The sequence below is a fragment of the Apodemus sylvaticus genome, chromosome 11 (genome assembly GCF_947179515.1).
Source record: "Apodemus sylvaticus chromosome 11, mApoSyl1.1, whole genome shotgun sequence".
NCBI lineage: Eukaryota > Metazoa > Chordata > Mammalia > Rodentia > Muridae > Apodemus > Apodemus sylvaticus.
Window position 1 is genome coordinate 44,825,206 of NC_067482.1, and position 14,408 is coordinate 44,839,613.

A 14,408-nucleotide genomic window follows, 5' to 3' on the forward strand; every position below is an offset into this window, starting at 1 on the left:
CGTCTCTAGAACCACATGATGGGAAGAGAACCAGCTCTCACAAATTGCCCTCTGACCTCCACACATGCACAATCTCTCTCTCTCTCTCTGTTTCTCTGTCTCTCTGTCTCTCTCTCTGTGTGTGTGTGTGTGTATACACATACAGGTACCACATAGTTCAGAAAAGAGTGTCACCTCCCATGGAGCAGGAGTTACAGTTGTGAGCTAGGTGACATGGGTACTAGGGATTGACCTAGAGTTGTCTACAAGAGCAATACCTTTCTCGCCAGCCCCTCAAACAAAATTTAGAAAGATTTTCCAAATCCCCACACTGAGATTGAATTATTTCCCAATAGCATCTCCTTTAGTTGTGCTGTTATTCATTTATTTACTCAGAACTACACTGTAGACATTTTGGTCTACCAGTTTGGCTTTTAGAACATTTCAGTGAATATTCTTTTTTTAAATCTATCTGTCTGTTTTTGAGATAGGGTTTCTGTGTGTAGATATCTATGGCTATCCTAGAACATGTTCTTTAGACCAGGCTGGCCTAGAACTCAGAGGTCTGCCTGCCTCCTGAGTGTCTGTGTGTACATCACCAATTCCCAGGCAATGTTGCTATTTTCATACCGGTTTTTCAGAGTTCTTTATAAACCAAGGAAATTGGCCTCGCTAGAGACTGCAAGTGTTTGTTTTCAAAGGTTGTCTTTTCATTTTACTCTGTGTTTTTGGCTTAGGAGTTACTGGCTGTCAGAGTTGTCCATGGTTTTGTTTGCTTGTCCTTTGACATGTTCCCAGTCTTCATGAGGCTTTACATGGGTCAGTCTGTGGACATTGTGGTCTTTTGAACTTTAAATCACTTGTACATCGAGAATTTATTTTGCTGTAAGGGTTGTGAGGAGGAAGCCAGCTCATCTAACACTGTTTATGGAATAATTCATCACCTTCATATGCATCATTAGCAATGATCTAGTCAAAGAGCATCATGTCTACAAAATCTCTCTCCCCCCCCCATTCCTGCCCTATCCTTCCTTTGCATACTGGGGTTAGGTTTAAACCTTACTGCATGCTATGCAAACACATGCCCTACCACCGACAAAGGACCACTGTTTAATTGTTGACCCTGGGTCATGCTAAGTGCTTAGACTGACCTTCCAAGTTTCCCTGTGTCCTGGCTCAGGCAGACCTTGACTTGCCCTGCTCCAGCCTTGCATCCCCAATGGCCGGCATTGCAGGCCTTCCTTGCTAGGCTGGCCAGACTTTCTCTGTGTATTCTGCTCGCTCTCCTCCCGGCTTTCCATGGCACAGCCGAGATGATTTTTTTTCCTTTCAAAATAAACTAGGGCAAATCTACCTTGGTGGACTCCACATTGCTCTTTGGATACAGACCCAATCCTCAGTGTAACCTGAAGACCCTCTTCAGCCTGATTCCTGTTGAACCTCCTCCTCCTGTTCACAATTTTATTTGACGTCAACCTTCCTCCCTGCTTGGGTTTTGAACTAAGGACTCCCCTAGGCAGCAAAATGAGTCAATCTCAATATTCACTTGATTTCCCATCACTCAGGAAGTTTTTAAAAATTACCTGATGGGGTCTGGAAAGATGGCATGGAGGTCTTGGGTTCAATTCCCAGCACCTACATGGTAGCTCACAACCATTAAAATTGTAATCCTATGGAATATAATGCTCTCTTTTAGTATGCAGATACGTAAGCAGACAAAACTCTATATACATTAAATAAGTAGATAAATAAATGAATAAATAATCTTTTAAAAAGTTGCCCGATCTTTTTTAAATTACAATTTTAAAAAGGTATCTTAGCTTGAAACATACTATTATATTCAATAAGATTTATTTTATTTAAGTGTGCACATGTGTGTGTGTGTGTGTGTGTATACACATGTACACTTGTGTCCGTATGTGACTATGTGCACTTGTGTGCAAGTGCTCATGGAAAACAGACCCATCAGAGCCTCTGGAGCTGGAATGGCAGGCTGAACTGCCCAGTGTAGGTCCTTGGAATCAAGGTCCTTGTGCAAATCCAGTTTATGCTCTGGACTGCTGAGTCATCTTTCTGGCCCGTTTTATGCTTTTATTCAGTTTCTAAAAACTATTTTAGAAAGAAAGATAAATCTGGTTGCTAGTACTCCATCTCAGACTCTGGTTTCTTTTTGTTTTTCAAAATTCTAACTGTCTCTCTGGCTGTTGCCATTAATAAAAAAGGATTTAAGTTTCTTTATGTATATGAATGTTTTGCCTGTGTGTATGTATGTATACCACGTGCGTGCCTGGTCAGGGAGGGCATCTGCTCCCCAGGAGCTGCGTTTACAAAGGGTTCTGGGTTTACAGATGGTTTTGCGCCACTCTGTGAGAATCAAACCCTGATCCTCTACAAGAGCAACAAGTGCTCTTAAATGCTGAGCCATCTCTCCTCTCCCTGCTGTCATTAATTCCATAAACATTGATATTATTTAAGGAACCTCATTTTTATTTTTCTTTAAAAATTTTGTATGTATGTATGTATGTATGTATGTATGTATATGTATGTATCTGCATGAGTTTATGGATCATATGCATGCAGTAGCCTACAGAGACCAGAAGAGGGTGTTGGACCCCTTGGAATTGGAGTTACAGGCAGTTACCAGCTGCCCACTGTGGGTACTTGGAATTACAGTCGGGTCCTCTGGAAGAGCAGCAAGTGCTCCTAACTACTGAGCCACCTCTCTTTACCCCTACCCCCTCTTGAGAAGATTTTATGTAGCCTAGGCTACCATCAGACTTGCTCTGTAGCTCAGGCTGGTTTCAAATGCCATTAATAGTATAGCTTATGCAGTATATGAATTTTTCGTAACTGAAGAGAAACTCAACAGTACTCTTAACTGTCTTTTTCTTTGTTCCTAGGTTTAAATCGTTGGGTAAAATCAAGCTGGTAACCATGGCTGAAGGAGGATTTGATCCCTGTGAATGTATCTGCTCTCACGAGCATGCGATGAGAAGACTCATCAATCTGGTGAGATGAGTAGCTCAGTCCAGTTCCCAACTGAGCAGGATTCTTCCTGCTTCTGTGAGACCAGTGGTTCTCTTAGTTATGTTTCTGCTGCAGTGAGGGTCATGACCAAAGACACCTAGGGGAGGAGAAGGACTTTCTCAGCTTTCCCTCATGCAGTCAGGGCAGGAACTCAAGGCGGGAACTGAAGGAGAGTCCACCCTTGTACCCCACATCTGCTTCTTAGCCTGCCCTCCTAATAACCCGGATGGCACTGCCACGGCGTCCTGGGCCCTCTCACATCAATCATGAGTCATGAACATGCCACACACACTTACCTACAGTAGATGTAATGGAGAGATGGTCTCTGTTGGGGTTCCCTCTGCCCAGATGACCATAACTTGTGTGTAATAGACAAAAACTAGCCAGCACCAAAGTTAATAGAGGATTTTCTCCAGATAGTCACTAAAAAGTATTTGATAATGGAAACTCTATGGTCAATTAAGACAATGATAAAACACTTGCCAGTACTTGTTTTATTAAAGATGAAAATCAATTATTCTCTTTATTTCTTTAGATTTCTTTTAGGGCATTGGCCATCCTGCAGTGTTAACCACAGTCATGTTGAGCTTGTTGTATTCATGCTGGAACAGATCATTGTTTTTAGTTATGTGGTACTTACCCACCAAGCTTCTATAAAACCAAGGCTCCTTTCTCATATACACAGTTCAGTCCTTCTCCAACATAACCACAGGAAGCATCTCTGTAGAAAGTACTTCTAGCTCTAGTAAGTTGTTTGACAAAGGTATAACAAAATTACTTGTTTTGATCTGGGCAGTGATGGTACAACATCATTAATCCTAGCACTTAGGAGGCAAAGGCTGGCCTGGAACACCATCTGTAGACCAGGCTGGGCCCAAGCTCATAGAGGTCCACCTGCCTCTGCCTCCTGAGTGTTGGAATTAAAGACATGTGCCACCATGGCCTGGCTCCAAAGGCAGATTTTTGATCAAGAAATTCGGACAGGCTTATCTGTTGTAGTATGATTTAACTTAGAGCATTTTAAGACTTTCCTAGTTCCTAAGCTTAACATTAATACTGTTTATATTATAGTGTATACTTTTTACAGAAAATTGAGCACTATTAGTAATAAAGTGCTTTTTAAAAAGTATTTAGGGATCATACCCAGGGCCTTCTGTACACTAGGTAGCATCAGCTTTACTGCTGAGCTGTATCTTTAACCTCTCAAGTCTTAAATTTCTTTTAAAAGTTGTGTGTGTGTGTGTTTGTGTGTGTGTGTGTTGTCCGAATATACCTGTGTACCATGTATGCCTGGTGCTCTTGAACACCAGAAAAGTGTCTCTTCTGGTTGTAAGTCTCAGTGTGGGTACTGGGAATTGAACCAATATTGTCTGGAAGAGCCAGTACTCCAACTATTAGTCATCACTCCAGCCCCTTAGATTTAAGCCTTAAAGCCCTTAAGCCTTAAATTTATATGTAGTCACATAAGGCAGTATTTAAAAGAAACTTTTGATATTAATAACAAAAACTAGTCCTACAAATTAACTGTGATGAAACAGGGAATCCATTTTTAATTAAAAAACTACTCTCTCTCTTTAAAAAATTATGTTTTGCCAGGTGGTGGTGGTGGTGGTGGTGGTGGTGGTGGTGGTGGTGGTGGTGGTGGTGGTGCACGCCTTTAATCCCAGCACTCTGGGAGGCAGAGGCAGGCAGATTTCTGAGTTCGAAGCCAGCCTGGTCTTCAGAGTGAGTTCCAGGACAGCCAGGGATATACAGAGAAACCCTGTCTCAAAAACCAAATCCAAAAAACAAACCACACACACACACACACATGTGTATGTATATATATATATGTTTTAATTTAGTATAATGATTTTTTTCTTTTTTTTGTTCCAACTTGGCCACATTTTGAAAGTATTTAATACTGGGGCATATACGACCCTTCCCCTGCTTGGTTGTGTGCCTGAAACCCTCCATCATGCTGCAAGTGTCTAATTTTAGCTCAGCTTCTAGGTCAGGGTGCAGGAGGAGGATGTGGTGGATGTGGGCAGCTCTGCAGATTATGCCATGAGGGAAGAAAACCTGCCGTGAGTCAAGTCTCGGACTGGTGCCTCAGCACACAGGGTCAAGGGAAAATGTAAGGATGTCCATGGAGCAGATTCCCCCAAGATGGAAATATAAGGAAAAATATACATCACCAAAAGTTTATAACTGATTCCAGAAACTTCAAAGATGGCACCTGGTGGAGCAGAAAATCCAGGGTGTTGATTTTAAAAGAGCCAGTGCATTAGAAGATCATATAAGTAAGCAGTTCACTGCACTAAAGCGAACAGAAGCAGTTCAAGTTCAGACAGATCCTTGTCTGCATACACAGTGCATGTGGGGATTGTCAGAGACCCAAACAGAGGCTATGGGAATGAACGGCTTGCGGAGTCAGATGTCAAGAGCAGTCGGCAGCTTCATCAGCAAACTTGATCAGGTGAAAGAAGATGTAACAGAGGTTGGAAGACAGGACTTCAGAAATGACATAAATGAAGAAAAAGAATGAATAAAGAGAAAATGTGAATGGTTTGGGAAGCCTTCAGATGATCACATATTTGCATCATTGGGGTACCTGTGTAGAGAGAGCTTTAGGTTGAAGGTATAAAAACATACTAACAAACAAACACCAGAAAATTTCCCAAGTTTTGGGAAACCATACAATCATGCAGGTACAAGATACATTTAGAAAACTTGAAATAAGCATGACTTTAAAAGTACTTGTTAGTAGTGTCTGATTGTGCAGGTTATTAATCCCAGGCAGAAGCAGGTGGATCTCTGAGTTTGAGTCCTGCCTGGCCTGCACAGCAAGTTCCAGGCCATCTAGGGCTTCAGAGTGAGACCTTGTCTATATAAAAGAAGTTCTTCTCTATGACATATCATTAATTGTCAAAAGCACAGAAAGTTAGAACTTGTGAGAAAGAAGTACCAAATAACAAGGCAAACCTATTAGATTAACAGATTTTATTTTTTCCGGGAGAAATTCTAAATGCCGGAAAGTAGTCTCTAAAACAGCAGGTCTTAACTCCTTTGGGGGTCACATACCATATATTTACACTGCAATTCAAAACAGCAAAATTGTGGTTATGAAGTAGCAATGGAATAATTTTATGGTTGAGTGTCACCACAACATGAGGAACTGAATTAAAGGATTGCAGCATTAGGAAGGTTGCGAACCACTGCTCTGAAAGAAAATATCAACCAAGATTATTTATACCTAGTGTCTTCTTTAGGGTTCTTATTGCTATAATAAAATACTGCGCCCAAAGGCAACTTGAGGAAGAAAGAGTTTATTTCAGCTTACAGTTTGTAGTCAATCATTAAGAGAAATCAGGGAAGGAACCTGGAGACAGGAACTGAAGCAGAGGCCATGGAGGCGTTCTTCTTCTGTCTTGTTTCCTGTGGCTTTCTCAGCCTGCTTTCTTGTAGAATTCAAGGGGGCTGGCACAACCCACATGGAGCCGTTTCCTCAGCTGAGATCTCTTCCCAGGTGTGTCTAGGTTTGTGTCAGGTGAACAGAAAACTATTCAGATTATTCAGCACAGATGAAGAAGTTAGACTGTCTGTAATAAGGATAGGATAAGAGAATCATGACTGCTAGAGCAGAATTACAAAACATGCTTAAGGAAACCTAGTAACGCACAAGAGGGAGTATGATAAACACTGTCGTTCAGACATGGGGTAATGCTAGAGGAAGACTAAGTGTCCTAATGAGAAGTAGGAAAGAATCAAGATATCAGTACACTAAGCCATCACTTTTACAAGGTAAATGAGCAACATATATTCACAACTACCAGAAGAAAATCCGCAAAATGACAGGATCAAATACATTGCTTTCAACACAAACCCTGACTGTGCATAGTCGTGTTTCTGCTTGGATGGAAGGGTATCTTGTTACTCTAATCCAGGAACCATACAGCTCTGAGAGAGATCCCAATGGAAGGGCGTCCTGACACGAGGGAGCTCAGGGGCCACAGAGCCCTGAGAGAAACTCTCCTCAGCAGAGGCACCGCAGCTCCCAGGGAGGGCGTCCCCAGCGGAGCTCAGGAGCCTCAGCCGCGTCACTTCCTTGCTTCTTCCCTTCTCTTCATTGCTTCTTGGTCACTTCTGATGAGTTACACCAGGCAGCAAATCTCAGGATAGCAATGTATTGGAGGTCCAGGGTATGGAGGGTCCAGGGTATTCAGGCATGGCTGCCCTCTGCTCCCAGGATGGACAGCAGGGAACTGGACAAGGGCAGGGCTTATATAGGATTTCTTAGGGGCGGAGATTTCCAGAGTGAGGATTGGTATGGTCAAGTCCTGAGCTTGGGGAGCTCAGGGATTTGTGTATTTCCATGATCAGCAGTTTGTGCAGTTTTTTTCTGGGAAACTCGGGGATTAGTGAATTTTTCCTACTCAGGCATTGGTGGCTTTTTTTCACCCCTCCCCCCATATCAGGCCCATGGGGTAGGATGGGAAGTCCTTCCTAGCTTGCAGGTGGCTTTGGCTGAAGCCTCATCTCTGTGGAGTTGCTTAGGGAGGCTGGAGAGGAGGTGCTGCCATTGTGGACAGCTCCTACAGTGCTGTTCTTTGAAGGCTGGAGGTTGAGGCAGAGATGAGCTGCCTTTGACAGCTCTATGGGGCAGGCTGAGATGTGTCAAGATGCTACCAGGAGCCATTTTTAACAGCTAGTGTGGGGACATCTTAGACTGGGGCAGGAAGGAGGGGCCTGCTGCCTTTTTGACAGATTTTGAAATTTGCAGCTTAGGGTCTATAGTCATAATTTTATAAATAAAACAGACTTGGGCTGGAGACAGGGCTCAGTGATTGCATATTTGTTGTTCTTCCAGAGGATCCAGGTTCATTTCTCAGGTTGTGAGGCAATCGTGGCCACCTGTAACTAGCTACAGCAGTTCCAACACCTGTTTCTAGTCTCTTCAGGCACCTGCATTCACATGCACACACCTGTACATAGACACACACATACATGTATTTTAAAAAATAAACTCACTGTAGGCTACCTGATTGAAGACAGTGCTGGACAGGATGCTGCCTGTAAGAAACTCAGCTCACCTGTGAGGACACAGAGTAGAAAAGTAAGGAATGATAAATGGAGCAGATTAACTGTGAACAGACATAAAGACCAAACATGTCACACGAAGGGGTTTATTATATACTGATAATAGGCCAGTTTGTCAAAATGATGAATTTGTATGCACTGAGTTGGATCACCTGGTTTTATGAAGCAAGCACTGTAGAAAATAGGGAAACTCAGGGGAAATTGGGTATCTTCAGTAACTTTGTAAAACTAGAAAAAAATTGTAAAGCTCTGTATGGAAGCACAAAAGACCCAAGGTGGTCAAAACAATAGTTACAGGTAACACCAGTTTCAAAACATTCTAAAGAGCCGTTGTAGCCAAAGCAACACAGACACGTAGACCAGGGAAGCACACTTGAACTCAGAGTCTTCTGTTAACTGGTTAATAACAAGTGATAATAACAAGTGTATACTAAGGGTAGCCAAGGGGATGGCTCCCAGTGAGAGCGGAGCACGGCCGCTCTGAGAAGCCGCTGCCCACAGAGCTGCTCACAGCTGTGTCACCTGAGTTCTCAGGCAGCCAGCATCCGTTTCTGGCCTCCATGGGCACCACACGCACATGATCCACGTACAGACAAGCAGGCACACACATACACATAAGCTAAAAAAAAATCAACCCTTCTCTGGAGTAACCCTCATCAGAAAAACTTATGGAAAAACTGATCTGTATATGTAGAAGATCAAAACTTAAGCATTTATCTCACCAAACAAATCAACAAATCAAATTTATTCGTTTTTTGTTTTTTGGAGGTTTTGGATGGTTGATTAGTTTTGGTTTTTTGAGACAGAACTTCTCTGTGTAGCTGAGACTCACTCTGACCAGGCTGGCCACAAACTACAACGTGTTGAGATTAGTGTAAAGCCTAAAATGTATGGAAAACTACAGGAGTAGAGATGGGGGAAACTATGGGGCCCGGAGATGGCTCAGTGGTGGAGCGCACTGGCTGCTCTTACACAGGACAAGAACTCCATTCTCAGCACATCCATCTGTAACTTAGTTCTAAAGGCTTTGACATCCTTTTCTGACCTCCAACAGCACCATGCACACACATGGTGCACATACATACATGCAGCAAAACACTCATACACACACAAAAAATTTTTTTTTAAATTAGGGAAACACTTCCGGGAATGGCAAAGGCAGATATTTTCTGGATGACTTCAGAAGTGGGCTGGAGAAATGGCTTGGTTAAGAGCACTGACTCTCCTGGGCAGTGGCGGTGGGGGTTGGGGTGGGTGGTGCTGCTGCTGCTGCTCCTCGCCTTTAACCCCAGCACTTGGAGGCAGAGGCAGGTGGATCTCTTGAGTTTCAGTACAGGCAAGGCTATGAAGAGTGACCCTGCCCAGAAACAAAACAAACCCCCTACAACAACAGAAAGGTTTCATTTTATTTATGTATATGTGTGTGAGTCTGTGTTTGCTCATGTGAGCTCAGGTCTCAGTTTCCAGAAGCAGGTGTGTCCTCTGAAGCTGCAGTGGGATGGTTGTGGGGCTCCAACTCTGGTTCTGTGCAAGAGCAGGAAGTGCACTTCACCACTGAGGCAGCTCTCCATCACAGTTTTCAACAATCATAATAAAGCTTTGTTACCCTTAATTTCTAAATTAGTGAAATTTGTTGTTAGCATAATTTAAAAAGTTACAAATATAGAATCCTCAGGTATCCCCTTTTTATGGACATAAACATTAATTCAGATTACTGCATTTTCATTACATACCTAAGTTTTAGTATAAAGAACGTAAACTGGTTCATTCAGTTTATTATCTACCTACAGTGTTGGATTGTTGGATGTAAAGCAGGCAGCTGTCTGTTATAAACCTACAGTGTTTAAGTTCAGAGTTGTTTGTAACTGCATACAAATAATGCCCAGATTGGGGTGCTCATGATTTAATTATTATTATTATTGAGTTACATGAATTTTAAGATCCCTCTCCTTTTCTCCCTCCCATCTCTCCTAGATGTGTGAGTATTGAATAGTTGTAGTTCCGTCGCACTTTGAGAGCTACATATATGTTTCTATTTGTTTTGGGAATGTTTAAAAACTTTTGTGTATGTGTGTTTTTTTAAGAAACATTTTTAAAAATGGCTGCTGCTGAGATGGCTCAGTGAGTTCTGTAAGCACAAGGACCTGGGTTCAGATCCTAGGTACACATATAAAACCATGCATGCTGGACCATGTCTGTCACCCCTTCCCCAATCCATGCTGTGGGGACAGAGAGTGACAGGCCCTGAAGCATCACTGTGGGCTAACCTGGTCAAAACGTTTCAGGTTTAGTGAGAGACTTTGTGTCAAAAACTGAATTGGAGAGATGGAGAGATGGCTCAGAGGTTAAGAGTACTGATTGCTCTTCCAGACAACCTGAGTTCAATTCCCAGCAACCATGTGGTTTACAGCCATCTATAATGGGATCCGACGCCCTCTTCTGGTGTGTCTGAAGACAGCTACAGTGTACTCACATCTATAAAAATAAATAAATCTTTAAAAATAAAACTGAGCTGGGCTGTGGTGGTGCACGCCTGTAATCCCAGCACTCTGGGAGGCAGAGGCGGGCAGATTTCTGAGTTTGAGGCCAGCCTGGTCTACAGAGTGAGTTCAGGACAGCCAGGGCTATACAGAGAAAGCCTGTCTCGAAAAACCAAATCCAAAAAACCAAAATAAATAAATAAATAAATAAAAGAATGGAAGACAATAGACACCCCGTGTTATCCTCTGGTTTGCAGGCATGGGCAAGCAAACACGTGCACCCTCACACACCATACCAGTCCTCACACTGGACTGTGCCCTTTCTCTTTCCCGGTAGAATGTTTTAGGTTTCATTTATTAAATCCTTTCTCTCTGTATGTCTGTCTGTCTTTTTTTTTTTTAAGATTTATTTATTTTATGTATATGAGTACACTGTAGCTGTCTTTAGACATCAGAAGAGGGAGTCAGATCTCATTACAGGTGGTTGTGAGCCACCATGTGGTTGCTGGGATTTGAACTCAGGACCTCTGGAAGAGCAGTCAGTGTTCTTAACTGATGAGCCATCTCTCCAGCCCCCTGTCTGTCTTTTTGAGACAGGGTTTTACTATGTGGTCCTGGCAGGCCTAGAACTTGCTCTGTAGAACAGGCTGTCCCCAGTGCTGGGCCTAAAGGTGTGAGCCACCCTACCTGGCTTGTGAATGAGAACAGATGCACTGTGAGTCCCTTTCGACTGAAACACATGCTTGTTATGTCACATACAGTTTTATTTACTGCACAAATGGAAACGACAGCACCAAACCATGGTCTAACCGCAAGTCAGCCTTTAACTGAAGGCAGAAAGCTATTTCCTTCTAACTGTCTACTATGGGGTTTTGTCCTTTAATTTATTTCTTTACAGCTAGGAAAAGAAGCCTTGAGAAGGACCTTTTCTGTTTTCATTGAAACTGCTTGTGTATTCTCGTTCTCTCTCTCTCTCTCTCTCTCTCTCTCTCTCTCTCTCTCTCTCTCTCTCTCTCTCATGTGAGTACACTGTAGCTGTTTTCAGACACACCAGAAGAGGGCATCAGATCTCATTACAGGTGGTTGTGTGAGCCACCATGTGGTTGCTGGGAATTAAACTCAGGACCTCCAGAAGAGCAATCAGTGCTCTTAACTGCTGAGCCATCTCTCCAGCTCCCTTGTCTGGTCTGTCTCCCCACTTTTTACCTAATTTCTCCTATTGCCTCTTGGTATAGAGTCTCTTCCCTTAGTGATGAGAGTTCTGGAAGGACACATGGATTTAGAAGTGTGAACTTGAATTCTTTTCTTTTTCTTTTTTAACAACTCAGACTGCATTCTCTCCTTTTCGACCCTCAAAGAGGCTTGAGAATGATCCTCAACGACTAGTAGCAGTTGCAGAAAGCAGCACTAAGAGCAGGCTTCAGGCTCAGGAGAGAGCGCTACAGGCTCTCAGTGTGGTTTCCGGTGCTCTACACAGTCAGTAACAAATTATAGAAATTATCCCTGAAAGTATAGTTTTTGAAATTTTTTTTTACTTTTTCTCTCTTGTAACCTAATGTGGGTAGTGTTCTCTCTCTCTCTCTCTCTCTCTCTCTCTCTCTAAAGATTTATTTATTGTATGTATACGAGAACCCTGTAGCTGTCTGCTATGTAATGGGCATCAGATCCCATTAGAGATGGCTGTGAGCCACCATGTGGTTACTGGGAATTGAACCCAGGACCTCTGGAAGAGCAACCAGTGCTCTTAACTGCCGAGCCATCTCTCCAGCCCAACAGTTTGTTGGTTATTGCAGCCCTGCTTGGATGAGATGATACTTCGTGTAGAACACGGTGTTACTGGGTTGTTACTGTGCTTTCCTTGTGTTGTCAGTGTTAGTCCCTGATGGTTTCCTGGTGAGTGGGCAGTTTTTCTGTCCCCGTGTTAATAGGTGAGAAGAACAGAAGCTTGGAGGTGTCAGGTGACCTGCCCAGAGCACTAGAACGTTGCCTAACCTGACTTGAGGCGCTGCCTGTCACTCTGTGGCAGCCATGCTTGGCCAGCTCAGCAGTTGTTTTGTCCGTCGCTGTGCAAATACTTGCAGGGGGTGGGTTACTGAACATGGAAGAGGCTGTCATTCATAATGAGACCAAATTGAAAAGTTATATGTTCATCACTCCCAGCCTTGGGGAAGTAGAGACAAGGACAATTGGAGTTTATGGTCATCTGCTATGTAGTGAGTTTGAGGCTAGTGTGGCTTACATGAGAACCTGTCACAAAAAATAAATAATAAAGGGCCTAGAGAGATGGCTTAGCAGGATAAGAGCACTGGTTACCCTTCTAGAGGACTGGACCTGGGTTTGATTCCTAACACACACACAGCAGCTTACAACCTCTGTAGTAACTCTACATCATCCCAGGGATCCGATACCCAGTTCTGACCTCTGTTGGGCACCAGGCATATATGTGGCACACGGGCAAACATACAGGCAAAATACATAAATATGTCTAAACTTTAACAAAAAAAGATTTGCTGGGCAGTGGTGGCGCACTCCTGTGATCCCAGCACTCTGGGAGGCAGAGGCAGGTGGATTTCTGAGTTCGAGGCCAGCCTGGTCTACAGAGTAAGTTCTAGGACAGCCAGGGCTACACAGAGAAAACCTGTCTTCAAAAACCAAATCCAGGGGGCTGGAGAGGTGGCTCAGCCGGTAAGAGCACCGACTGCTCTTCCAAAGGTCCTGAGTTCAAATCCCAGCAACCACATGGTGGCTCACAACCATCCGTAATGAGATCTGACGCCCTCTTCTGGTGTATCTGAGGACAGATACAGTGTACTTACATATAATAATAAATAAATCTTTAAAAAAAAAAGATCTGCTTGCTTATTATCTGGTGCTATGAATTACACATAGGGCTGCATGCATGCTGATCTAGCTCCGATGCTGTATTCTGTCTGTCCACCCCTGTACCTACCCACCCCATACCCCACCCAAACCCCAGTCTGATTGCCCCACCATGTTGGCTCAGCAGCTAACTCTCCTTTCTGTCACTGCAGCTCCGGCAGTCCCAGTCCTACTGCACCGACACAGAATGCCTTCGGGAGTGTAAGTAGCCATGGGCAGCAGGAGGGTGGGCCTGGGGTACGACACCAGCAAAACTACTTCACATAGCCCAGGCTGCTTTGACCTTCTGATGTACACCTCCACCTCCCAGGGTGTTAGGACATTAAGCGTGGTGTCCATTAATCATCATGCCTGATTTATTAGGGTAAGTGGCTCTCCAGTGTATACTTGCTGCTTGATATACTCACAAGTGTTTTGTCCGCCTCAAGTGCAGTTCAGGGCTCCTCAAGGAAGCGTCACTAACACAACTCTTGCTGGCATGGGTGGCAGTCTATGCTTGAAACCCCATGTGGAAGGAAGGCCGAGGCAGAATGGTGAACTCTAGGCTGTTCTGTGCTACGTGTCAAGACCCTGTGTTAAAAAATAACACGGCTCTTCCTTTATCACTTCTTCAGCTAAAAAAAAAATAAGTTAGTGAGAGACCAATAGCACTTAAAGGGGTTCTAGGCTTCCAAGGGTGGGAGAGGGTGGGAGGGAATGCATGGGAGGGAATTTGTGAAGGAAATTTACAGTTTTCTGCTGTAGGTTTCTGTCTTCAGTAAAGAATTTATATTTCATCATTAGACAGAAAAACCTGTTCATGGGAGTTTGCCTTTAATTTGCTATTTCTAAATTGCTTCCAGCTCAAAAATTATTTTTAAGATTTTTTTAAATTGAAAAGCATACTTCAGCCATTGTGAGGTCTCCTGCACATGTCAGAAGGCTTTGGTTGCTGGGTTATATTGTCTTACTGAGTAATGCTGA

General features: G+C 43.4%; 1 protein-coding gene and 1 pseudogene across 1 annotated transcript in view; one reads left to right on the forward strand and one right to left on the reverse strand.

Annotated features, from left to right (window-relative positions):
- Smim14 (small integral membrane protein 14) overlaps positions 1-14,408 on the forward strand; it is a 49,882-nt gene that overhangs the window by 22,806 nt on the left and 12,668 nt on the right. The window contains exons 2-3 of the mRNA XM_052199761.1: positions 2,880-2,988; positions 13,598-13,646. Coding sequence (XP_052055721.1) covers positions 2,914-2,988; positions 13,598-13,646 — 124 coding nt within the window. The 5' untranslated portion in view covers positions 2,880-2,913. The remainder of the gene's footprint in view (positions 1-2,879; positions 2,989-13,597; positions 13,647-14,408) is intronic.
- Positions 11,885-12,084, reverse strand: LOC127696954 (uncharacterized; annotated as a pseudogene).